Source organism: Tympanuchus pallidicinctus, unplaced genomic scaffold, assembly GCF_026119805.1.
Source record: "Tympanuchus pallidicinctus isolate F22 unplaced genomic scaffold, pur_lepc_1.0 scaffold4, whole genome shotgun sequence".
NCBI lineage: Eukaryota > Metazoa > Chordata > Aves > Galliformes > Phasianidae > Tympanuchus > Tympanuchus pallidicinctus.
Genome location: NW_026294758.1, coordinates 49,850,786 through 49,878,086, shown reverse-complemented (window position 1 = coordinate 49,878,086; position 27,301 = coordinate 49,850,786). Strand labels below are relative to the sequence as shown.

At 38.0% G+C, this 27,301-nt stretch overlaps 1 protein-coding gene across 4 annotated transcripts in view; it reads left to right on the top strand.

The window, feature by feature from the left end:
* The window catches only part of FAM169A (family with sequence similarity 169 member A), a 35,659-nt gene extending 9,053 nt beyond the window's left edge, over positions 1–26,606 (top strand). For all 4 annotated transcript variants that reach the window (XM_052700434.1, XM_052700431.1, XM_052700432.1 and 1 more), the window contains exons 2-13: positions 7,329–7,466; positions 8,788–8,887; positions 9,938–10,023; positions 11,893–12,064; positions 13,555–13,734; positions 15,692–15,814; positions 16,023–16,120; positions 18,634–18,688; positions 19,018–19,156; positions 19,621–19,783; positions 21,187–21,381; positions 22,093–26,606. In XM_052700434.1, the coding sequence (XP_052556394.1) occupies positions 7,332–7,466; positions 8,788–8,887; positions 9,938–10,023; positions 11,893–12,064; positions 13,555–13,734; positions 15,692–15,814; positions 16,023–16,120; positions 18,634–18,688; positions 19,018–19,156; positions 19,621–19,783; positions 21,187–21,381; positions 22,093–22,662 (2,016 nt within the window). In that variant the 5' untranslated portion in view covers positions 7,329–7,331 and the 3' untranslated portion in view covers positions 22,663–26,606. The remainder of the gene's footprint in view (positions 1–7,328; positions 7,467–8,787; positions 8,888–9,937; positions 10,024–11,892; positions 12,065–13,554; positions 13,735–15,691; positions 15,815–16,022; positions 16,121–18,633; positions 18,689–19,017; positions 19,157–19,620; positions 19,784–21,186; positions 21,382–22,092) is intronic.
* The last annotated feature ends 695 nt before the right edge of the window (positions 26,607–27,301 follow it).

The window sequence follows — 27,301 nt, the reverse complement described above, 5'->3', positions numbered from 1 at the left end:
AGATCCTTCGTGTAGATCTCATAGTTCTATGCTATGCAAGTAAATTAAATTATGGTGGCTAATTAATGGACGGCAAAGACTGATTGTATTTACATTTAAATGAACTGCTTTCATTTCTCTGTGATAGAAAACCAGAGCTGCATAAGCTGCTTCCAGCAGATTATGGATTTTGTGGTTGACACAGTAATCCAGAGTGCTCAATGAATGTTGACAGCAGTTTTTAAATCACTGTCCTGTGCTTCCATAAGGTTTTGTTGTTGTTGGTTGGGTCTTTGTAAAGTTGGGAGGTTGTTATTTAGAGTTTACTGCAGTTTCCTATCAAAATAAATGAGGTGGATGAAAATATTTTCCCTTCTACTTAAAAAAACAAACCTCTCCAAGCCAGGGCAAATTTATCTGAGTTGGCAAGAACTTGTATTTAAAATTGACGAGACAGTTTTCTCTAAGAATTTGAACAAAACCCATGCAGCAGGAAATGATATTTATATGCATTATTAGTACGATGCAGATGATGATTGGAAACATACTTAAGGAATATACAAAAGCAAACTTCTGGAATTAAAATCCAAGAAAACCTCCCTTCAAATTTGTGGCTATTGAGTGGGCAGGGTTGAAGTTGTCTGTTCAGTGTGGCAGATCAAGTAGCATATTGTTAATTCCTCAAGCCTGTAAGATTATTTTTTTTTTCCCAAGAAATCCTAATTTATATTCTGTTGCTTAAAAAGCAACATCTCTTTCCTTAAATGTTGTCTCCTTGCTTCAGTCTTTGTTACATTGCAAATTAAAACTAACAGTTTTAAGGATTAGAAATAATTATAAAATATGAAAGCTGTTACGTTAGTAACCTAAATTGGTTGTTGTACAGACATTCCCTATGTATTTCAAACCACAGAGTTAGTAATAAGCAAGACAGATAATTGATATTTAAATTTGTATGGACAGTACCTTAGCGTAAGTTTAAAATTTAGGTGCTTATATTACGAAAGGATGAATAACCTTGTAAGCTAATCTTTTCAGACTCTGTTGGGATAGAAATGAGTGAAAAGTCCAAATGCACAATACGTTACAAACACCTCCCCATTCATCTTTGAAGTAAGTAATTCGGAACAAAAAAGAAGCAGAAGTGATGGGAAGATTTTGTGTATGTTACAGCTGATAGTCTAAGCAAGAAAAAACAGCTGTGGAATGTGTTTGTTAATAGAACAGTGTGATAGTAGAACTAAACAGTTTTTATTATTTTAGTGGTAGGAATTGTGTGTTATGTTTTTTGTTTTTTGTTTTTTTACTATGCTGGAAAATTAAATACACTACTTCTTTTTAATCGCTTTTTATTGTTATTTCAACTTTTATGTGTCTTCCACTTTCACTGACCTAGCAATTGAACGTAGCAAGATGGGAAACATAGCAAAACAGAAATGCTGCTGTGACTGAGAAGGGGATTGTCAGCTTAGTGCATCATCAGCTCTGGTGCTGGAGCACACTCGGGACTTGCACAATCTCATGTCTTCTTTTTTTTCTGGAGTGACAGAAGCTGCACAGGGAGATTTAGTTTGTAATTTAAGTTTCTTCTCACACTGCTGCCGGTGCAGCATGTAGATGGACTTCTGTATCAGTGTTAATGAGAGGTGTACAAGAGTCCTTGAGCAGTTCTGTGATTCAGTACTCTACTGATTGTCTAAATACTTTTAACAGGCTGCGCTGAAGTTCACTTTTTGTCAGAGTAGGCCAGAACTTTGTTACAGGAGCGAACTCACTGCATACGTGCACACTGGCTGTGATTGGAGAAGTTGCCCTGGTTTAGCAAAAATGTTCTGCTGATCATAGCTCGAGCAGCATGATGTGTGTGGTGCTAGTTTCAAATTCTAATTTAAAGAAGAACAAATTTACCATTTTTAAATACAAATTCAGGTCTGAAGATTGGTAAGTTATGCAGCAGTTAATTTAATTTTATGCATCTGTGGTCAGTTGTTTTATCTTGAAAGCTTGCTAGTGGATTGTTGATTTTAAGTTGTATCGTTCAAGCATACTTCTAGTAAAGTTCTCTTGGAGTATCTCATGGTCTTGGTGAAGTATTCTCACTCTGATCTTTCTGAGGTACTGATTAGTACAACTTCGTAGGTGAGGAGTTGATGCAGATCAGGTAATATGTCTTCACTTGCATTAAGTCTGCCAGAGTTGTAAATTTATCCTCATTCCTCTGAAGCCTTGGCTAGCTGCCTGACCACTTGGACTTCAGTACCACTAAGACAAAGGCACACAAAGTAGGTTTTAAACTGTATTTGTGCTCTGTTAAATAGCTGCAAGGAACAGTATAGCTTTTTGGCTTCTTATTTTTGTCATATAATGGCATTCACTACTGAAGATATAGGGTGGGATGACTGCATCCCTTGATTTCCAGAGTCTGCTGAAATCCTGATATGGGCTGGAAGCTGTGTGGTCTGAGCCTCTGTCCTTTGTCTTCCTTCATCTTCATATGCTTCTAAGATGGCACTGGTGCTGCAGCTGTAACTGACATTTAAATCAGCTTGCAAGGCTACCTGCTTACTCTCTATCTAGAAGAAAAAAGAATTCAATCTTAATGCTTACACTAATGAAGATTTTGTGAGCTAAGAACTACCTCAATTGCACAGGAATGTGCTTTACTCATCCTGTTAAATGTGGTTTTATTGTTTGTTGAATTGATCTATTATCCTTTGTTGCTGCAGATGTTCCCAAAAAGGATGTGCCATTTCTCACGTAGTAACTTGTGTAGTGCTGAGAAAAGGAAATGTGATACAATTTCACATTAAAGCAAATATTGCTTGTGTTTGCTTATTATGTACAGTCTTTAATGCCATTATGTGAAAATGAATGGTTATGAAGAGTTTAAGGTTTATTTTCTTTCAGTTAACGTTAAAAGAATAACTTGCCTCATTTGGAAAAAAAAATCCTCCTCTTTCTTTCTGGTATTTATTTAATACAAATGGTTGTGATGAGTTTGGTTGCTTGAGGCTACATCGTGTGTGTGCAGTCAGCCTGATTGTTGGCTGGCCAATTGGAGTGGCACCTCATGAGCAGAGCATGATCCCGCAGCATATGATAAGGATTTGACCTGACAGTTTTACAGTAATGCTACGCGTGGAGGCTTAGAGCAACAAAAAAGGATATGGTGGACTTCATGGCTGAGACCTGTGCTGTTCCTGCTGCAGTATAGAAAAACACATGATGCTCTTTTCAGGAAAAACAGAAAAGCTTTCCTTCCTCTTTCTCTTTCACACTTTGCTTAAGAGTCTTTGTGGACCCGTCTATACCTTGTACTTTTTTAAAGATCCTGACAATGCAATTGTGGTTTAATTTGAGGAGTTTTTTGGTTTATTATTATTGATAGTCATTTACGTTGTTTTTGGTAGGTTAGTTTGCCTTTCAAAATGCAGATGCTTGCATTTTGGATTGTTAGACCACTTTTGTATGATCTTCTGTAGATTAGCATGAGGCAATCATTTACCAGTTCTTCAGTGCTTTCAGTATGGTTTTGTAACTATATAGTTAATGATTTATTCAGGAATCTAGTGAATTGATATGTTGTGAAATATTTTAGACCTTACCAATCATAAGGCAGAAGTAATACCAAAAAAAAAAAAAAAAAAAATTGTGACTTTACATGTTTAATCTGTTTCATGATGCAAATAGTAAGTGATTATTAAGCAGGAATGTTGAGTTCTCTGTGACGGTTCACTCTTGAAAACTGACCTACATTCTTGTCTCTTGAAATGATATAGGATGAAAAAGTTATTAATACAGTTATTTTGGGTGAAGATGTAATTAATGAACTATACAAAAATAGAAAATAATCCAAACAGCTGAGTAGGAAGATTGTAAAATTACTCTCAAAATAATTCATTGAATTTATTAATTAGTGGAAAGCAGTTTTTGGACTCTTTTTTTAATAAACAAAGATATGATTGTTGCTTTAATTTTCTAAGTGATGTCATGACCATAATTCAGATGATTACTAAACTTCTAACTACATGTTTTTTCCTTTTGGACACACACTACTTTATTATGAAACATTTCAGGAATTTTTACCTAGAGGCTTTCAGTTTTAACTTGTAACTCAAATGTTTATTTGTCATATAAAAGCAAAAACTCGGCTCACTCATCTGTTATTCTTAGGTTTATCTAAGCAGTTTAATGATTTCTTTAATAATTCTTCTCTTCTTTCTGCCTGCAGACAGAGAATTTCCATTTTTTTCCAGCAAAGCAGCAGGAGTGTTGTGCTGTTGCAGCCAACCAGATGATAAATCTTCATCTACTGTGGAAGCAGTGACAGTCTCAAACCTTACGTGACGTCCTGTTCAGACTGTAGCTATTGCAGTGTGTCTCTATCAAGATGGTACACTTAGTAAGGGTTCTAAATTTCTTGGGTGTTTGGTGAAAGCTGTTTGACTTTGTTTCTTGATGTTACAAAATAGCACCATTAGTGCAGTTTTGTCCTGAACAGACTTGATTATAAGCTTTCATTCGCTCTTCCTGACCATCAGCCATTTAAGATGTACAGAGCTGCAGTGTCTCACCCATCAATTGGGAGATAAGTGTACCTAGTATAGGAATCTGTAAGAAGAGCAGCTGAGATGAGCAATGCTTCTGATATGGAACTCCAGTTAGGAGTTCAACGTCAGTGAAATGGATCCAGAGCTTACTGTGGAAGGAACTGAAAGCTAGGAAGAGGCTTCAAAGTGAGGCAGTTAAGTCTGTCTGACTGCCTCTGGCACTTGACCATGACTGAGAAAATTAGGATAAAACAGTTCAATTAGAAGGGCTCTCCAAGGACTGAGTCCAGCTGCCCGACCACTTCAGAACTACCTTGAAGGTCAAACACATTACTGAGGGCATTGTCCAATGTCTCTTGAGTACTGACAAGCACAGAAATCAGCCGCTTATCCATGAAGCCTGTTCTAATGTCTGACCATTCTCATGGCACAGAAATGTTTCCCAGTGCCCAGCCTGACTCTCCCCTGGCAGCTCTGTGCTATTCCCAGTCTACTGTCAGTTCCCAGGAGGAGAGTCTGGCACCACTGCTGCTTCTCCTCCTCACAGAGCTGCAGGGAGCACTGAGGTCCTCTCAGCCTCCTCTTCCCCAGGCTAGGCAACACGAGTGTCCATCCTTACAGGATGTGCCTTCCTGCCCTGTTGCCAGCTATGTTCCCTCCTGGATGCTTCAAGTTTCCCAAAATGCATTTTGATGGTTAATTCTGCAGCAGCTATGAGAGGCTTCACAGCTGCAGGACTTACTACCCGCAGAGGAGTCACACAAAAATCTTCTAGCAACGTATTGGCTAATCTAAGCACATTTCATACCTATCCATCTGGCATATTGAAAGGCTAACATTAACTCAGACTGATGCAGCATTATATATTCTTCAAAGCTCAACAGTTCCTGCTTGGGACTGTACGCCAGTGCAGTGGCCACAACTTCTGAATGAGTTCTGTTGTTCTAGCAGTGCCTCAGGGACTCTGATTTGATGGATGCATTAACATCCTTTTTGTCATACAATGTAAGTATGAGGTTGCGCCAACTCGAAGTATAGCTGGACAATTCTCTCTTTTGACAATCTGGCTGTGCTTTGTTAATGCACTTAGTGTGGGGGAGCTGTCTTCAAGGCCCCTCATACCTCTAGTGAAGCAAAGCCCACCCCAGTTCAGTGTCAGTCAGCAAACTTGCTGAGGGTGCACTCTCCTGCACCCAAATCACTGACAGAAATGTGGAATGGAAAAGGCCCTGGAATTGAGCCCTGGGGAATGCTGCTGGTGCCTGGCTTCCAGCCGGGTGTAAATTGTGAGTTTAAAATGTGTGTTAAAATATTGTTGGTGTGTTTGTATCTGCTAGCCCTGAGAAGATCGCTTGATGAATGGTTCCTCCAGAAGAAATTAAACCCATGAACTGGTGCTAGTTTGTAGTTCAGGGAGTTTGAGCTTTAACATGAAAGGAGCTCCTGGTGGGTCTGTGTATAGGTGTGTAGACCTGGAAAGACTTTAAAAGAGGAAAATTCAGTGTTTTTCAGGTGTTCACATTCATTTCAATCTGAAATTACTTCAACAAGATCTTGAAGAGTATTCAAGGAGATCTTGCTCCTGTGGTGTCAGTGCTTTAGTTCTTACCTTGTCACCTCCCTGAAATGTCCTGTTAGTCTGTTGGGGGGGCTCTGATTTTTAACTAGCTTGTAGCATATCCTGTTCACAGTTGAAATATTCTGGAAATAGCCAGCTGCTAGCCAGTCTGGGCGGCCAGTTATGTAGGGAAGTTCTGCATAACAAATCAACTTCTTCAGATAATTAAATGCGAGCTCTCCAAAGTAAATCAGCTGCTTCTTCCTCTTGTTATTTTTGAGCTGCTTACTTTGAAACCATCTGGACACTTGTTGCTGTGTTGTTGTTGTTCTGTGGCTTCAGTAACATAGGTTAGAAGGAAGACAACTGTGCAGCTCTGCCCATGGCTCTGGCCTGTCTCTTGATAGCAGCTGGGCCGTCCATCCATGCACTGCTCTTGCAGGAGGTGCAGAGTGGCACGTGGCTTGCAGCTGGAGTTACTTGCACTGAAGGGTATAACAAAGAGTAGGGAAGGACTTTTCATAAGTGCTGATGTGAAAGGAGGTGCTAACAGAAGTGTTGGAGGGAGATGCTGGCTGGCACAAGCTAGCCAGCAAGTGTTGAAGATATCGGTAAGTTTCTCTGATGTTTAGATTCTGTTGTCTTGAATTTCAAGTCAGAAGTGATAGGTGTGAAGGAGGCCTGGTGAGAAGTGAGTCTTGAGGTGAATGACACACCTCAGAATGAAAGAATGGACTTGCCACATTTCTGCCTGCTTGTCCCATACACACAGACTGAAGCCTTCCTCTTCCGCTTATTGAGCGCTGTTTGGGCTCATGAACTCTTCACAGACTGGATGTTAATAGGCACCATCCTAATTAACATGCCGGAATCTTTTCTCCCCTCTGGCTTGAATGTGAAAGATATGGTTATACTTTGCACCGTTGAAATGGCACATAAGTACTGTGGAGAGGAGTAGGGGTGAGGAAGAAGAGGCAAAACTAAGTTTGTTTTTGAAGACATCAGTGTCTTTATTACCCTAGGCTGTACTTGTTTGGAAAACTAAACTGTATAGCCAAGGTTAAGTCATGCTCGGTGCTTGATTTGAACAGTCTCTTCAGACAGCAGCCAAGGAGATTATATATCTGTCTTAGTTTTTAATTTTTCATAGCTATGAGTAATAGACTATGCATTGTTTCCCTCAAACTATCTCCAGTTCTCCAGTGATAGGTTTTCTTTTTTTTTTTTTTTTTTTTTTCAAGATAATGGCATTCCCTGTGGATATGTTGAATGGTTACACTCATGAAGACTTGGAGAGCTCTGCAGAGGACTACTTGTCTGAACTTCGTTGCGGGGATCCAAATCAGCCTGAGTTCTTATCCCTATCAGACCATAGCAAAGTAAGAATGAGCAAATAACTTAGTCCTGGTTCTCTTGATACACCTGTGGATTTAAAATACTTAAAAATACCTGTCTTATAACTGTTGAATTATATCAGTATTTAAGCATCGTTTTTTCTAAATTTCTATTTGTTTTATTCTGTAATTGCAATAAATCTGGGTGTTAATACTTACTGATTCTAGGCAATGTATCTATATGCATAGTTAAGGGGTTCATAATTTACTGAAACTAAATGCCTCGGTCTGCATCTCTTCCAGTGATCTTCGTGGCATCTCTTCCAGTGATCTTCATTGCAGAATTCAATTTTTGATTAACAAATGTCACTGATTTCAGAAGTGATTATTTTCTTTTTATGAAAAATGTTCACTGCAGTTGTTAGTAATTCTGGCAGAGGCTGACTATGTCATTTTGTATTTTAAATACTTAACCCTTGAATGATGTTGATTCTATTTAGATGAACATTTCTAGTAGTACCAATAAAAACAGCAGCATGTAGCTAGCTTTAATGAAAGATGAGATTGCTGAGAGGATTCTGTATAAGATTAAAAGGTTAATGCTGAAGGCTCCATTGCAGTTGCAGTCTTGGGTACTTTCCTGTATTTCTGCAGGTCCTGTATTTGTCTGTGTTAATGTCATGGTTAGTGATACAGCATATTATAATCCTTTTCAAATTGTTTTCTAGAAAAGAAAGTCTATTTAACACAGCATTAACTTCTGTCTAGTCTTTGTTAACAAAATACTGAAAACATGAATTTAAATAGCAAAACGCATTTTCAAAAAGGTATCAGCTCCCCTAAGATTGATTTATTTGACCATTCTTATGTTGTTGCTGAGGGGAATATCAAGCAGGCAAACCTGAGATTCCTAAAGGTGTGCAATTTTAGTGAAGAAGATGCTTTTGAATCAAGCCTTTCTACCTTGGCACATCAGGGCTCATGTTAACAAACAGCAGTTCAGCTGTGCCAGATTGTTTTTGTGCCTACCTGCCTGCTTTGTTCTTCTGTTGGCTTTGGGAGCTTACGTAGCTGGAGCAGATAAAGACCCTTTACTGCAGTTGTGCATAGTAAGCTGCAATCAGCAAAGAGCTGTAATGGTATAAATTACTGTGGCTGAATCTGCAGAACTTGAGTTTGAGCTTTTTGTGATGTAATCTTTCTAGGAAGAATGTCTGAAGTGATGGCTAGGATCTGATGCTTCTCTTTTATAATTAGCCATTAAGCACTTGGTTTTCAGCATTAATCTTGCTAAACCATTCTCTGTATATTTTACTAATGTTGTATTAGTAAGAGTCTATTGAAGTATTGTGCTCTCTTGTTTCAGATTCCTATTAGCTTGTCAACTGTGGGCTTTGTTCCTCTTTATGGTGGAGAGCAGACACACAAAGTTCTTGCTTTGTTTGCACCAGAGGATTCTCTCACAGGTTTCATTTTAAGATTCTAATCCGTGTTGTTTCTTTTTCTTTTTCCAGCCCCTTGCTCATTCCACACTAGCATAGCTTATAACTTTGCGACTTCTGTATTAGTTGTTTACTGCCTACTTGTTCCTATACTATTCTTGTTGTTGTGAATTCATGTACACAAGTGATTGAACTTTGCCTGCTAATTAGAGTAAGGCTGGACTTGTTGAATACACAGTATGTGTAGCATAATAACACAATACTCATCTGAATCAAAGTACAATATGTGTCTCTTGATTAATTGGATTTACACATCACCTCTCCAAATAATTTGTTGAGTATTCATAAATCCATTAATTTGCTGATGAACTTAGAAGCTTTTGATTAGAAGTGATTAATCAGTACCATTTGTGAATTTGTTTTTACCTTTAGTTCCTGACGTAGTTTGGCTAAGATAACATCTCACTGATGTATTTTTTTTTCCTCACTTTTCCTCGTGTTTTTTTTTCCCTTTTCTCCCTTACAGTCCTCCATATAATACTAGGTATATGATATCCAAGTGTGCCATAAATGCTCGTAGAGCAAACTCTTCCTAAACACTAATCATTTGGCCTTCTTACATTCATGTGACTCTCTAGAACAGTATCTATATCCATTCAGTATCTATATCCATTCACAGCCCAGAAATAAAGTATGGGCACACACTATACTCGTTGGCAGGCCAAGATTGTGATGAAAAGAGGTAATAGAGAACAGTGGTGAAGGACAGCATTTATTTCTGAAAAGCAGTTTCTGTATGTTATAGTGTACAAAATTTGGATCTAATTTTACTGCTTTTGTTTTTAAAGCAAGATTTTAATGGGACAGTTGCGTAAAGGATAGGGACGAGGGAGATGTGTCACACCAGGAATGTTGTGCTAAAGTAGTAAAAGTTGCATTTAATCTAGTGCCAAGTAGTAGATGTTTACTTTGATTACTATAGTGGTATTCCTGATTGTTTGACAGCTATAATGAATATCTTCTTTTGGAATGATAAGAATCAATAACATTTTTTTCCCTGTTGACTCTCTCAAGCTGTAGCCCTGTTTCTTGCTTACCAGTGGTGGTCGATTGATGACATTTTGAGAACATCTGTTTCTTCTAGAGAGGGACTTCAGCAGGTAAAGTTCTACGGTGTTTACCTAGCACTTGTTTCTATCCTTCAACATAATGGAATGTGATGGCAACTGACTACTGTCTGAGATAATACACTCTTTATTCAGAAATGAGTTAGCTATCTTACGTAAGAAAACAAGGGAGAAAGGAGTAGGCACTCGTGGGAAGAGAATTTTCTAGTGAAAGTGCTTACAGAGTACTTCAGTGCATTAAGTACGTATGCAGGGTATTTCCATGATAGTGGTGCTAGGACATCATTAAGTGGAATGCGTTATAAAGAGTGTGGTCAGTAGGTTGAGGGAGGTGAACTTCCTTTCTCTACTCTGTGCTATCAAGACTGCATCTGGAGTACTATATCCAGTTCTGGGCTCTCCAGTTTAAAGAAAAGAAAAATTACATAGAAAGAGTCCAATGGAGCACTACAAAGATGATTAGGAGCCTGAAGGATCTCCCATATGAGGATAGGCTGAGAGACCTGGATGCATTCTGCCTGGAGAAGACTGAGAGGTGACTTTAAATATTTTTAAAAATATCTGAAGTACTGGACCCAAATGAATGGTATCAGATTCTTGTCCTGTTGCTGCAGAGCACTGAAAAGAGGCAATAGGCAAAATAAATTCTTTACTTTGAGGGTGATAGAGCACTGGAACAGGCTGCCCGTGGAGTTTGTGAAATCGCTTTCTCTGCAGATATTCAGTACCCACCTGGATGCTTTCCTGTGTTGGATTAGATAGTCTCCAGAGATCCCTTCCAACACCTATGATTCTATGAAATGTTTTTTCCTTACTCTTCAGAATGCAGTGTATTTGGTTATACTGGAGGATTTTACTGTGGTGCACTGTGTTATAGGAATACATATCAGTCTTATTGGGAAACTGGTAAAGTAAAATATTGAAAGGAACCTGTGTGATAGGGAAGCATTGGAGCTAGTGTTTTGCAGTAGGCAACACATGGAGTTTGGGAAAACAAGTTGTTTGGTATCTGCTTTTTTTGTTCATTGAACTTTGTCAAGACTACTGACTTGTGTATAGTAGTTATACAGATTTTTTTTTCCTGAAACTGGAAACGTCTGTCTTTCCGGGAACTTCATTTTTACCTGCAGGTGGAATTTGGGCAGTTTTTGGATCTTGTATTAGATTTACTCTAGATAATTTGGTATGTTGCACTGTTTTCTATGTTCTCCATAAGTGTAGGATGGTGTGCAACAAGAAAAGCTGAATCTCTAGAGGTGGGATAGCTGAAGCTTTAGGCATTGGGAAGGGAACACAGTTTGTTGTTCCTTTACAGTGGTTAGGATAATAGTAAATTTAAATCACTTTTGTGAGAGAAACCCTGTGGGACGAGAAAACGGAATCGAATTTCTTGTTTTGTCCCACAGAAAATGCTGCAACTGGTTTTTCCACTGCATTGCACCCGGTTGCCTACCACTTGTGTCAGCAGTGATTGAGTGTGCTAAATCCTGCTACCCAGCGTGTTTTGTCGTGCCACCTCAGGATTTCAGTTACCTGCTAGCCTGGGAAATCTGAGCCTGCCATAATGCTATTGTGGCGACAGCAGTTTTCAGTTAAAATGTTCCCCATCTCACACACACCCTGGTATTTCTCTCAGCTTTTATCCACTGGATTGGGATTGACACTGACATTGACAATAGATTGGGATTGACTTGTTGTGCAAGATACTCGGTCTGTGGTAGTGCTTTATACTTAACTTGCTATGGCATGGAAGTACATCCAAGCTCTCAAACCTAGGAGCTCTTACTGCTTGTCTTCACTCCATTTACAGATTTGTTAGCTGGCAAGTTTGAAGAATAAAAAATCTGCTGTGTATCACCTGAATTGATCACTCTTCTGAAATGTTATTCTGTATTTCTTTAGGTGAATTCTGTGGGGGAGAGGGTAGTTCTGTATGTTCTGAATCGAATTATCTATCGCAAAAATGAAATGGAGAGAAACGAGACCCCATTCCTTTGTCACAGCAGTGATGACTATGCTAAGATCATGTGGAGAAAAGGAGAGGCTGTTGGGTTCTATTCTGTTAAACCTGCAGGTAAAACACTTATGAACTGTGGGATCTAGGGGAAAATGGGGAATGGAGATAAGGAGGTTATTTGGAAAAATAGCCTTAGGAGCCTTGCAGGTCTAGTGAGTTGGTGTTCTCCTGAAGTCAAGAAAAACCAGATTGCAGTTAAAATTTCTTGCTAGTTGCTCTTAGTTAATTTTTAATTTTTTTTTTCATGTTCTACAAAATACATTGAAAGCCATAGAATATTTGTATATTTGAGAGGTATATTTGAGAGATTTATGTTCTTTGTAGAGTACTTACTTTTGGACTATACATCTAGGATTGTTTGAAATGTGATACTGGGTTAAGAAAAAAGAAACCTGAAAATTCATTTATCTGAAAGTGGCTTCCTATTCTACAATCACTTAAATGTTTTATAGCATTGCAGCATAAAAGCTTTGCTCACAGACATGAGATTCAGCTATGCTTGATGGTAAGAAAGGTATTTTCTTCTTTCTACATGTGTATTGCTTCAGAGTCTACAGTTCAGCTACAGGTTTATGTCATTTATATTATGGATTTCCATGTAGTTTTTCCTGTTTTTCTAAAAATTAGAATTTATTTCTAGTTGATTTAGACTTCACTATGTTTTTGAATTTTTTGGAAATAACATTTGGTGATTAAATAGATTAATTCCTCCATCTGACATTCATACTGTATTTCTAGCAGTTTGCAAATACTGTATTAAACTGTCTGAGTTGACATATTGACATTTCTGGTACAGCATGAAACACAGGAAAACAACCAGCTAATTTATTTTGACTGTCTGTTACCTTTCTCTGATATATTTTTTTTGTTTGTCTTATTAAAGAAATGAAGCATTGTGTAATTGGTGTATGTCTTGGGATCTTCTTAATGTCAAAATTGCTGTTGTGTGATGGTCACAAAATGATATTTGCATTGCTGTGCTTTTTATTTTCACCTTATCAAGGTGAAAGTTAAAATAGTACTTTGAGGCTAGAATGGGAATAGTTGTACATGTGGTATTGTTTTACTATACTTATGGTTCTCTGCCACTTAGTTTGAGCCAAGTCAGCAAAGAAAGCTAATTTTTCTAAGTGTTACCAGTATTTTACCTACATTTGATTCTATGTTGTACTTTCCAAGTGAGGAGCCCATGTGGAGATCTTTAGATACAGGTGGTTAGGAAAGAGTCTTGGAGCTTGACAAGTTTGCCAGAGGGCATCTGACTGATAGAACTATCTGTCCTCATTTTTAAAATGAAGCACGTTTGTTAGTCTCAAGTATATCTTATAGGCAACTATATGCTTCTCTGCTTCTCTCTCTTTCCTTATTAGAAGAAAGGGTTGTGGTTTTTCATTTTTGTTTTCTGCTTGTTTGTTTTTTTTCTTGCTTTTGATGTGGTTCACAGTGACTGGCACAATGAGGTCTTTAAGTCCTTATCTAGATACTCTAAAAATACTCTAAAAATCTACTGAAATAATTATGGATATTTTTTGTTTCTATTAATTCAGGAGCTGCTTTAAGCCCGTACCATACTCACTGTTACCAGCTACCAGTGCTGGACACAATGTTTGTAAGAAAGAAGTGTCGTGGGAAAGACCTGGGGCTCATGATGTTAGAAGACTTTGTGGAATCTTTTACTGAAACCACTCTTGGTCTACGGTATCCACTGTCATCTTTCATGTACAAAGGCAAGTCCTTTGATTTATTATTCTGATTTTCTTTGTGCTTTCTTCACATCACATGATTGCATTCAAGCTGTGTATTTATGGCCACATGCTCAGTTTGTGTGGAATGTTCTGCTCTTCATTGAAGGCTGAAAATCCTGATTTGTAAAATATTGCAGAGTATTTTCTGATTAGAGTTTAATCCTCTGTGTGAGGTTAAATTACTGGATTTCTGTTGACTTTATGTCACAGCTATGCAGATTACAGCTGTATTCCTTCCACAGTGGGCTAAGTTGTTCTGGGTATGATCTCCCTATATGTATCTTCTTTGTACCATCTTTTTCGTACTTGCTTGAAAGTTTCACAAGGTCATTTAATTCATTCTTTCTCAGATTGTCCTGTCAGATGAGCATACTAGGCTGTTTAACTTAAATGCACAAAGAAAAAAAAATGTGCAAGGAAACCACTTCTGGCTTTTTCATTGATGTCCCTAAGAAACATATTCAGGAAACAGTTTTGCTTGGGACTATTCAGGGAAGTTTTTCCTTTGTCCATTTTCTCAGGGCTTGTCTTATTTTCTGTATATCTGCCCGGCTTATTTTGCTTATTTCTGTTAACATTTTCATCTGGCCTTCCTACTTAGCCTCTGGAAACTTTCTGCTTCTCTAACTACTTCTTTTTGCTGTTGGATCTGGCTGGAGAATTTTTTTTTCTCCTGCTAGGTTTGGCCAACAAATTTTACTGAATATAATTTAACGGCTAATCTGTTTCCCTGTCGGAGCAGTCATGGAGTGATTGTGTTGGTGGGTAAGAGAAGAACAGCTGATACCACTTTTCTTAACTTTTGTAAAGGCATTTCACATGGTCCCCTGCAAGGTCCTTGTCTCTAAATTGGAGAGAGAGATTTGGTTGGATTATTCATTGGTTAAGGAGTTGGCTTTATGGCTGTATTCAAGTAATTGCATTCCACAACTCAGTTTCCGTGTGGAGACCAAGATGCCTCTCTGGGGTTAGTGCTGGGACCAGTACTGTTTAATATCCTTAATGACATAAACAGTGGGATTGAGTGCACTCTCTGCAAGATTTTGGATGATGCCAAACTGAGTGGTGCAGTTGATAGGCTAGAGGAAATAGATGCTGTCCAGAGGGACCTTGACACTCCTGAGATGGTACGTGTGGGCTTCATGAAGTTCAACATGGCTCCATCTGTGTCTGGACAATCCCAAAGATGAAAAAAGGGTAGGTGGTGAATGGATTGAGAGTAGTTCTGTGAAGAAGGATTTGAGAGTGCTGGTGAATGTGTAGAAGCACAACACATGAGCTTGGTGGGTACACTTGTAGTTCAGGAAGCCAACAGGAAGCAGAGATGTGCATTAAAAGAGGCATGCCTAGCATCAGAAGGGCATTACACTTGTTACAATGGATTCAGATAAGGGCCTGCAAAAAAAGGCTGAGGGAGGCTTGTTCAGCCTGGAGAAGGGGAGGGCGCAGAGGAGACCTTATTGCAGCCTTTCAAAACTTAAGAGGGGCTTATGAAACAGATGGATAGAGACTTTTTACAAGGACCTGTACAGGCAGGGTAGTGTTTACTTTCTACTGAAAGGGAGTAGACACAAGTTAGATATAAGGAAGAAATTTTTTACTCAGAGGGTGGTGAGGCACTGGAACAAGCTGCCCAGAGAAACTTGTCATTAGCAGGGACAGTGAGAAATTAAATTGTAAAACTCTGAAGAGGGTGCTTTGAGAAGAAGGGGGGAAAAAGCCCTTCAAATTTTATTTTCAGCTGATGATAGTAACAGAAAGCAAGGAAATTATGTTTGTTTAGACTATGCTGTTTTGTCAAGCAGTTCTTTCTGTGATGATTTGTGTCTGATGGAAGACTGCAAATTAACTTATTTCACATAAACCTCAAAACTGGAGGTAAGAATGAGTATATACTGTTTCTAATAGTGTTTTGTTTGTTTTTTTTTTCTCTTCTCAGCTTGTAAGCACTATTTTGAGAAGTACCCTGGGGATAATGACCTTTTGTGCGAAGTGGAAGGAGCTGGATTTTGGTTCCAGAGAAAATCCATTGCCACTGTATTGCGAAGGGAAGAACTCATAAGTATGGATGATTTTTTTGTTGTTGTTGTTCCCTTACGGTTTATGAAAGTTGTATTGGCTTGACAGTGACTTCTGTGAAAGTTGCCTATGGAGACTAGTAGAAAGACTTCTTTGCTGTTCTGGTATCATATTAGAAGTGGTTAATTGATATATGAAGATACTATAACTGTCCTTTTTTCCCCATTGTCACTAAATGTTTTTATTAACAGAGGGCTCTCAGAAAGCAAGTGTGAGTTTCCAGTCAGTGGATCATTTTTGGCAGTCTGCAGCGAATGAACTGAAGACTGAGCCAGAAACGCAGCTAAGTGTAGGTACACATACAGTTTCCACTTTACTAATAAAGCTTGAATTGTAAGAGACTTCCATAATCATATCATACACTAACTCTAATTACCAGTTCTTCATGGCCAGAAAATGTTTTTAACCTCTACAAAAGAACAAATTTCTGAACTTAATGAAGGATTTTAGCAGATTAATGCATGTAATCCAACTGAATGCTATGCATGTTTGATATTTGTTTCAAGTTCTTGAAGAGCAGTCTTTGGTTTTGCAGGCAACCTAACCTTTCCATACCTGTGTTCCAGCCCTCTGTTCTTCATGGCTCTCAAGACCCACTCCAACAGCTCCGTGCTGTTGTCTGTTTCAGAATTTAATTGGCTCACATCTCCATTATAAAAGACAAGTGCTTTAGTTACTTTTTGCATGAAAGCTGTCTTCCACTAATGTGACAAACTAACTTGGGATGAAAAATGCCCCCTTGGTTGTGGGGAGAAGGAGGTCCTCACTTTTTTCTGCTAATGAGTGTAGGGAGGTCTGTGTTACAACTATTTGCATAATAGTTGGGGTTGTCACTTTCTAGTGGTATAGAAGAGGAGAGTGTTTCAATTGACTCTGAAGATTAAACTGTCTAGAAAGACTGTTGAACAAAGGAATCACAACAGGAGTGGAGAGAATGAGGAAAATTGTTTATAAAGTTCACATTCACATCACAGTTCAATACAGTTGATAGTGTTCATTTGCAATTCTGAGCTGCAAATTATCTGTATAGGAGGACTGCGACTTCCTGCAAAGTAGTGAAATTCTTAATCTCTGTATGGTCAGAAGCAATAACTCATACTTGTCTTTGATATGTATGCTGGTTTTCAGGCTATAACACTCTAGAGCATCATCACTGATGATCACTAATGATTATTTCACCAAAAAGATCCCAAACCTTATATTTTGGTTGTATATCTATATGGATATCCTTGGAGGGAACAGCAAAGGGATATTAGTAGTTCTTAAGACATTCATGGCTCTTTATGAAGAACACTAAAGTAACAGATTCCAAAGTGCTCCCAACTCCTCCCAGCTTGATAGAGTTACTGGCAGCCCTCTGACTGGCACTTCTCAGCTGCACTGTGTACAGCCCTACACGGAAAGTACAAGCTCTCTGCACAAACGGACTGTTCTTCAAAAACTGGAAACAAAGCTCTGCAATGCTTTGAAAGCTGTCGGATCACTAAACAAAAAAGCAGAAAAACTCACAGTTCTTGTCTAGTCACTTTGGAAACAATTTTCCATTCTTAATTGAAGTCACTGGTAGTGGTCACCATGCTACATTTGGATGGCTTTCTGGTGAGGCCATCTGGGATACTTGACCCTTCCTCTATCAAAGTGTGCACTTAAGGATGTTATTTCAGTAGTGAAGTACTTTTATTTACTTTCTCCATGAGAGATGACCTGCCTTTGCGCAGCAGCTGTGCCAGTTCTCTCTCTCTTCCAGTTAATATCCTTGGGCTTTGCAAGGCCCACTCCATACTCACTGCTGGTCTCACCCACACACTTGCTTCCACTGTCTCCTAGCTGCACTGGGGCCTTCCTAGATGGGGCTTTACAAGACTTCAGTCTTCAGAGCTGGCTCTGCATGAGACTCTTGTTTTCTCAGCTTTTTCCTAACCTGCTCTATCAGTTCTAGGCCAGACATACACAAACACCTGTTATTTCCTTTGCCATATAACAGAAACAGGGGAATTACAGTTGAAACACTTAAGAATGGACAAATAACAAGCCAGTAATGGAAGACGTCAGTTTCATTATCTGATCATTTCTGCCATTTTTTCTTTAAGCAAATAATATATCGAATTTCTTCTTAACCAAGATCAGTTAGTTAGTAGAGGAATTGAATGTATTTGCAGAGTCTCTTTAGGGCAGTATTTGCAGCTGGAAATATTTTGCCAGCTGTCTCATGTCTTTTTGCCAGACTCTCTCAGACCTAGATTAATGTTGACTTAAAAATAAAAGAAACTTTCACTATTGAATTAAAATTATTAGGACCTTCAAGAAGTAATACAATCCTTTTAACCACTACATCTTGTTTACTTAAATTACTATTTTTGTACAGACTTGTTTCTAAAACAGATTCAGAGTAGAAAAGAATTGCCTTCAATTCAGACTATGCTTTAATGAGAAGAGCTCTTACATTTTACTATGGAAAGAAAATGAATATTCATGTACAAAAATTCTTGTCAGCTGCAATCTACTTTTCTATTAGTCAAAACAGACTTGCTATAACAATGCAAATTTCTTAAAAATTTTGTCTTCAATCTACTTTAGAGCACTTTTTTTGCTTTCAAGTGTTAGAGTACTCTAGAGCAAAAGCTTTTAGTGCTGTGCGTATGTAGGTATATAATACATACTAAATTAGGAGCAGGTATAGTCACTCTTCCCCACTATCACTTCTGTAAGATTATTTACGAAGATGCAACCATATATAGGGAATTGAAGGTATTTCAGAGAGTTCTGAATTTCTGTGTGACATTGGGTTTGCTTTTTTGTCAGACTGACTCTCAAAAAGACCAAGAATCACTGGATGACCATGAAAGCATATCTGAAGGTAAGAATAATGTTGATTATCAGTACTGTAATTATAATGGACTAGTAGGTCAGCAAGCTCTTTTACTGCGTCCTAGCTTAGTGTGTTCATCTGAGAAGCATGTAGAAACATGCCTTCTTCTATGGTGCTGTGGCCCAACTCAAGCACATTTGGAGGTCTTTGGATAAAATTATTTGTTATTGGTCTTACTAAAAAGCTATGCATGTATATTCAGAAAATAAGTACCACAGTGAAATGCTGTTTTACTTGCACTCAGCAGCTTTAATGAATTATCAAGGTACATAACTTAATCTGCACTTGTTCGCCTGCGCTTGTTTATTTGTCTGAAGACCCAAGCGTAGCACACGTTTCCATTCGGACACGAAGCAGTCATTTAAAACGTCCCAAGACAGGAAAAAATAGCCATGAATCTGGACCTGAAATATCCCAAGGAGATGAGGAAAATGTTCCTCACGCATCAGCAGGCAGGTAAAGGAGCTGGTTTTTTATTACTTTTTATTCTTTTGCTTGGGCAGTCATCAGCTATAGTAGTTTCTCCCATTGTGGTAACTAGAATTTCTTCTGCTTTATTTCTACTTTGCTTGCTTGGTTTTAAAATTAATGCAAATAAAGCCTGTTGTGAGGAAATAAATTGAAACATGTGAAGAATAATAGCACCAAAACATCCATTTCTGATACTGGAAATAACAGTAATAAAATAGTGAGGCATTAAGTTGTATTTACAAGTGGACTTTGTTCTATCATAGATTGGTCATCATTAGAGTAAAAATATCTGTACTCATACAGCACGGATTATTGCTGTAATATAACTGGATGTGTATCTGCAGTGCTGTGCAGTCTGGGAGACATCTCCATCTCTGACCTCTTGTTGTGCTGGCATATTACTGCAAAATAAAACCTGACTGGGGCGTATATATAAATGTCTGCTACAGGCCAGAACTTCCCACTCACACATCTAAATGCTTTGAAGTTATTGAGGAAGAACCTGAGGTTGATGTTGAAAGTGGTGAGGAAATGATCACTTCTGAAGAGGACCAGAGTGTATTAGAAACTGAGCTACATACATCGCCATCTGAGAAGCTGAGCGAGAAGGAGGTAAGATAGTTTCTAATAATCATGGTAGATGACTGTGTTCAGAACATGGCTATAGTTTCCATTAAATATGTCCCTTGCTGCCTTGATCTATGGGATTGTTCAGTTTTTGCACTGATGCTTTGTTGAGTAGCATATCTGAGAAGCTAAAGCTTGTACAGAATTACTGACAGTGGAAAATTCTTATAAACTTACATGCATCAGGCATGGCATCACTAGCTGTTTGAGGGAAAAGGTTGTCTCTTACTCTGTGCTGATGTGGCCTCACCTCAAGCACAGTGTGCAGTTTTGGCAGAACATAAAAAATGTAAAACTATTAGAGGGCATCTAAGTCAGAGCTGTGAAAATAGTTAAAGGTTGAGAGGACAGGATGTATGAGGAGCAGCTGATATCCCTTGGTTTGTTCAGCCCAGAGAAGAGCAGTCTGAGTGGAGGCCTCACGGCAGCTTCAGCCCCTCATGAAGGGAGCTGAAGGGCAGCGCTGAGTTCTGCTCTCTGGTGACAGTGGCAGGGCCCGAGGGAATTGATGGAGATACTTCATGGCAGGGTCAGGTTGGGGATTAGGAAAAAGTTCTTCACCAGAGTGTGGCTGAGTACTGGAACAGGCTCCCTGGGACAGTGGTCATAACATCAAGCCTGTTGGAATTCAGGAGATGTTTGATCTCGAAGGTAAGATTTGGCTTTTGGATGTTCCTATGTGGAGCCAGGTGCTGGAGCTGATGATCCTTATGGGTCCCTTCCGAATCACTGCATTTCATGACTTTTTTGAAGTAGAGTTCATAGGCAAAATAAATTTTTAGCTTTTTTATTGACATAGCGTTCTTGATTGATTTGAGCTTCTTAAATATTGCAGAGAACTGGAGTAAGGTTGAGGTCTGATCCAGTACCTCTGAAAAAAGGGGAAAAGTTTAACAGAAGAAATCAATAGGTGATGTGCTTCACTGTTGCCTCTTTCTTCTCACTGTAAAGCGGTTGGCTTTATAGGTAGAAGTTGGATTTAAACAAAGTCTTGTTACTGTATACAAGCTTAAATTTAGATCTTGGAGTATCCTTAGTGCCTGATGATACCTCCAGGATTTTATATTCTTACTGATTTGTGAGAAAGTGAAAAATAAACTGTGCTGGGTTCATCATCTGACATTTCAAGGAATGACTGTAGCATGCATGCTACTTGGTTTGGCTGTTAATCACATAAGCCGTAGTCAGAAACCTAGGACAGTTAACAACACCAAGCTAATACGCTGGATTAGTAATTGCATAGCTGGTATGTGCTGGACTTGCTATATATTTCAAGCTTAGCTGAAGGTAGCTGCTTTTCTTATTAAAAAAACAAATTTAGAACACATACACTGCTAGTGTCAGGGATAAAGCTTGGCATAATCTTGACTTAAAAATGTAATTTTTAGGGAACTCCATCTGAATCTCTTAATGGGGAGGTAGCAGAAGAAACTACTAAGACCTTAGTTACGGCTGAAGAGGAAACTGCAAATGAAGTCCTAGGTGTTGAATCAAAGTTGCAGACTGAGAGTCAAGAAGAACCGTTAACACTGCTTGTTCCATTAATCCTTGAGTCTCCAGCAAAAGAGGCTGTGTCAGAGAAGGTGAGAGAATTGAAACAAAATGTTGTTTTTCCTTTGGAATATACATACCTTGCTGTTTCCTCTTTTTGTTATGTAACAATGAGGAGGAGGCCCCCACCACTGTGTGAAATTCTTGGGAGATGCAGTTATTAGGTCAGATGATGCAAATCCATTGACAAAATATAGTACCATTTCTGCTTTGATATGCAGAAGTGGGGCATATATTTGCAATAACAGAAAGATAAAAGAAAGCAAAAAAAGATAATTTTCTCCATTGTCCCTTGGCAGTACTGAAACAGCTGTTTCTGTCTGAATTGTTTGTTGGATATGTCTGAAAGCAGCATCTGTATTTTATCTAGTACATCTTCACTGATTGAGTGTACAAGCAATTAATTACTGGTAAAATACTCTTCAATAACGCAGATTTTACCATTGGTGGTTTTGAAACACTGGTATCTTTCCCTGGATATAATTTCAGAATATGTCTACTCTTTTTTTTTTTTTTTTTTAATACTTTGAATATGAAAACATAGTGGGGAACACTGAATATCAAATTCAATTCACAAAATAGTTTTGTGCAATGAGGAGGAGAAGGTTGGTTAGTTGACTGTATATGCATTAATGGGATCTCTTGAATGCCAAAATATCCTCTGTAGTTGCTAACTAAGGTTAAAAGTTGTTCATCTTTTTCTATCTTCAATTAATAATCCCTTTGTTTTGGCACACACTCAGGTTATAAATGCAGATGATTCAGAAGGACTGACTGAAGAAAGTGCATTGGTGGAGAAGAAGGGTATTGAGGAAGACAAGCAAGAATCTGAAGAAAAAAAATCATCCACTGAAAACGTAGTTGCTTTAACACCAAAGGAAGAAATCTCAAACAATGGACTACCAAACTCTGTCAAAAGTGAAGCAGTTGAAGAGGCTGTTTCTGAAAATGTGTCACGCAAGCCAGCTTCCTCAGGGGAAGATCAAAATGAGGAAGCAGAGCAGAACTCACAGGAGGCTTCTGTTGCTTTGGGTCAGAGCTCTTTGATAGTGGTTGAACTGGAGGGTGTTTCTTTTCAGCAGCCTTCTGGACAGGAAGGACAGAAGAACCAGACAGAAGAGCACTTGGAGGAGTCTGCTGAGCAGACAGAGCAGTACACGCAGACGGAGCAGTACACGCAGACGGCAGAGCGGGCAGCTGACAGCAGCTCTGAGGAGGCAGAAATCGAGGTGCCCATTGTGGATCGGAGAAATTTGCGAAGGAAGGCCAAAGGTTACAAAGGTCCACCCAAGAAAAAAGGAAAGCCAGCTTAAAATAAATTGTTAATTCATCTGTTTGTACGAAAAAAAACTTGTTATTTTGTGTAAAACGCTAGGGTGTAACGAAAACGTATAGGACACAGACGTTCACAATAAATACTGGGTTGGGCTTCCTTTTGAGATTCATCACCTTTGCTCAAGGTTTCTTAAATTTTTAACCAGTAGACATTGATCTTCTTCCAAGAATGAGATAAACAGCCAGTCTTCTTCTTTTATAAACCATACACTCCGAATAAAGTTGTGCTGGCGAAGGAACAGTTTGCATATTTCAGGTGTCAGTCTGGGAAGGAAAAATGAAGTATGAAATTCTGGCTTTATTAAAGTTACTAAAATTTTCATAGAATTTCATGAGGCCATTCATCACAAATTATTTTAAAAGAATTTAAAATATTTGAGTGTTCTGCATCTCTCCACAGTAGAGAACAAGAAACATCCCTCCTCTCTTCTTGTTAACTCCTCACAGGCTTTTTCGGATGAGATTAAAAGAATGTCAGATTGTAATTCTAGGTCTCGAAATATACAAGAAGTTGTAACTCTGTATATCAAAACAATATAACATAGCATCTGTCCTTTATTAGAGTGAAACTGGAGAGAATGGCTCTGCTTCTGACTCCCAAACTGGCAAATTTGATTTGCTAATCACTTGAAACAGCTGAGTTACCAGTAACAAAATCAGCACAGCATCTACAATAGCGCACACCTAAAATGAAGTTTAGAGTTGCATACACAGTAAACTATATCTGTGGCTTCCAAAGTGGATGTCTTGTTAAGCGTGAGTTTCTCCAGAATACTGGAGTCCTCACTCCAGTATGCTTACAGAGTTGTTTGAACAGCCTTTCTAACTACTTGCATGTGCTGAATGGATACTTGATTGCTTGTTATGTTATGGGACAAGACAATTTTTGATCTAATATTGGTCTGATTGGAAGTGGTGCTTTGTTTTCCAGATGATTAGCTGATGCTGTTAAAACATTGTAACTGCCAGGTATGTGACTCCTGTGAACTCCGAAATTTCAGGTGATTGTGACATTTATTAGTGTCAAAATATTAGTGGATATTTCAGTGAATGCTTTTTTCTTTTTCTGAACTTCTGCGCCTTTAGGTGTTATCAGGCGATTGTTGCAAATGTTTGTGATTCCCACTTCCTTTTTGTAAATTGAGTGTAATTTCTGTACTGATTCCCAGTTCATAGATCTTACTAAAAACAAGAACTAAACCTTGCTATATACAAGCAGAAATACAAACAGGCTATTATGCATATTTGCTTTCAGAAATTCTCTTAGCGAAGTATATATTTAATACAGTTTGTCAGGTTTACATTGAGTTACTCCTTGATTGGCAATATGTTTATTTCAGTAAGTGAAGTTCCTCTTGTAAAGAGCTGAAAAGTCAGGAATAAGAAAGAGCAGCCTTGCTAGTTAATCTTAGATTAATAAACTAATCTCCTACTGTGTCTTGGAAGTGCTGGGCTTCTGAAGATTGCTGTTAGGGTTCACTTGAATAGTTGCAATGCTGTCTTAATTTTTATCCCTCCATGAAGCTAAAGTAAGACTATGCCTATAGTTTAAGCGTATTTATAAAGCATTTTAGCTAAGATGTATTCTTACTATTTATTTCACCTGTTGAAATACAATCCTACTTTTAATCTGTAAAAAAAAAAAAAAAAAGCTTATGTAGGAAGTGTTGCTTTTGTTTTTATTAGATGCATGTATTACATAAATTTTTGATTCAAACTTTAGACTTCAGAGAGGATGAGATAACTGAGTTTGGATGTTGAGCATAGTTGTAATTCCCTGTCAGTATGCAGTTACAACTTATGAACCTTGCAACTGGCAAACATTCAAGATCTTTTATGGTTGTTTGTAAACACATTCAAGTGAACCTTAAGAATTCCTAAAACTAATAAAACATTTTCCATAATGCACATGGAACAAAACTTGTTACCAATAGTATGATTTGTCTTATAATGCTAAGTTACTGTAAAAAAAAAAGAAAAAAAAGAAAACCACACACACACAAAGCACACATCTGTTACATTGCTAAGGATGGAACCTGATAGTTTAAAAAATGCTGATTGTATGCAGTTTTTAGTCATTCATTTTGTGTTTGTTAGAGCAAACTGTACTACATACTAATCTGTTAAATACTTCAATTGGTACAAATATGTTCACATTCAAGAATTCTGTTGTTCACAAACAGGCGAGAGCCACTTATTTCCTCTAGATGGATTTTTTTTTTATGCATACGTTTGTCTGGGTTTTTCCTGTGAGGTTGGAAAACCCTTTGTGGGAAGGTTATTTGACTTCTGATATTTCTTTTCATGGCTAAGTTGGAACTAGTTACAATTAGTATCTTATTCTTAGGACATTTATGTATTGAATGCAGGAAAAACTACAACGGAATTATTAAATGAGGTCAGTCTTGGTTTCTGCTGAAAAGAGTCAGGTATCTGATCAAACTCCAGAAAGTTTTAAAATACTGAGCTAAAATTCACATCTTTAGGTATACTCTTGAGTAGCTAGCTCTGTTTGTTTGGGGTACCTGAGATATTAGCCAATGTCCAGATTGTTATCTACCTATTGTGGGCAGTGGTGGTGCAATTAGCAGTTCTAATAAGCAGTATGGTCTTGAAACCTAGAAATAGTTCTTAACTGTGATCACAGCAGTACGTCGAGCTGGAATGGAGTTTGTTTCTCTAATAATTTCTTGGGCATCAGTCGTCTTGCAATAAATATTGAGTAGCCAAATCAAACTACTGATTTAAATAATGGTTTGTATTGTTGTGATGGTTGTCCAGTTGGAACAGTAGTTTAATAATCTGTACCTTCCATTGCATTGAAGCAGGGAAACTTGTCTGACAACTGTATCGACTGAAATGTTTTATCTTGGGAAAAACTGTTTTATGCCTGGACAGTTTTTCTTTGGTCGGTTTAATGTCTGGCTTAGACCATTGAATTGCTAAAGAATTTAAGATCTTACCACACCAGCAACCAATGATTAAAGTTCATCAAGTTCATTTGTTTGTACCAGATACTGTTATGGTATGTTGTAAAACTGTGTGTGTATGGTCAAAGCGAGCAGTATTATGTTTGAGCTTTATTTAGCCTGGGAATGGAGTTTAAAGAATCTTTATTTGTGATTTCAACCTTGCACTTAAATAGTCAATGGTTTTGTGTTTGAATGCATTGCTTGTTAAAATGTTTCCCTTGTACTGCTGCTTAATTTTCAATAGAACTTGCTTTGTTTCTCACAGTTTCTTTTGGCTTCTTCATTTCATGCAGAATTCTTGTTTGCTGTTCTCATGTTCCATAGCCCTTTACATAAAGATATGTATTTATTCCAATTTGGTTTTAATTTAGTAACTCATACTTTCTTTGTTGGTGTACTTCTTTTCCATTTCACTTGTGGGTGTCAGTAATCAAATCGATCATTTAGAACTTACCAACACTACTAGGATGAAAAGAGCAATAAATAGGCCTAAGTTTCATCCTTTCCTCGACCATTAAAAGATATTACCAAGGGGATATACTTCTATATTTATTTTCATGAATGTGGTGTTAGATGTTTTTTAAACTAGTGTTTATAAATCCTATGGAAGATGTGATGCTGTTCTAGAGTACTGTACTTAGAGCTAGTTAGTGTGTTCTGAATTTTCCTTTCTTTGTATTGTCTTGACTTTTCCTTTCTTTGTATTGTGTTGACTGCTTTTGAAATGTTTTGAAAAGGTAATTAAACTTATTTTGTGACTTATTTTTAAGTATTTGATTCCTTTCTGCTATGCAGGAGGCATCTTTTAAAGTGGTTTAATTCACTAGAACAAAACAGTGTAGTTACATTTGGTGTTATTTTGCAATCTATTATCTTGCAGTCTGTCTGCTACCGAAGAGCTTTAAATGCTGTAAGTATATTCATTGAAAAAGAATTCCTGTACTTAAAAAGCTGTATTTACTTAACTTATGCATCTTATGAAGCAGCCTATTCTACAGCTTTTTAAGAAGTATGTTTACTGTATGCAGTTCCCATCATGCGTTGCTATGAACTTATCAACTCTGTATAGTATTTAAAATACAATTTTATTTGCAATAATTGTATGACTCGGCCAATAAGTCATGTATTTACAACGCAGTGTAGTAGTGCTCTTGAGGCAGCTGAGTTTATTTATGTTATTAAAATGCATTAAAAGGTAATGTAACATTTTGACAAAATGCCCTCTCCCCAAGCAAATTGCTTACTAGCTTGTGACCTGATTTTAGTTTTGAATCATTTACCATTGCAGAAATAAACAAGAACCATAGTCAGTTACAGTGCAGAGTCCACTCTAGGGTGAACTGATAAACTAACAAAGTAGTTTGAAAGAAGGGGAAACAGTTAAAGTACTGCTTCTGTCAGGTGGTGTAAGAGAAATCACAGAACGCGCAGAAGCAGGATGCTCCTGGCTAGAGTTCCTGATCTGGAAATGCTGTTATGGTCATGAAGATGACTGGAGCATCACTTGCACATAAGGCTGAGAGTGCTAGAATTTAGTTAAAAGGTTTGAGGCTGGGGGTATTCTGTACAAATACCTGCTCTGAGGGTACAGAGATGGAGCCAGATTCTTAGTGGAGCTCAGTAACAGAATCACAGAATGAGAAGC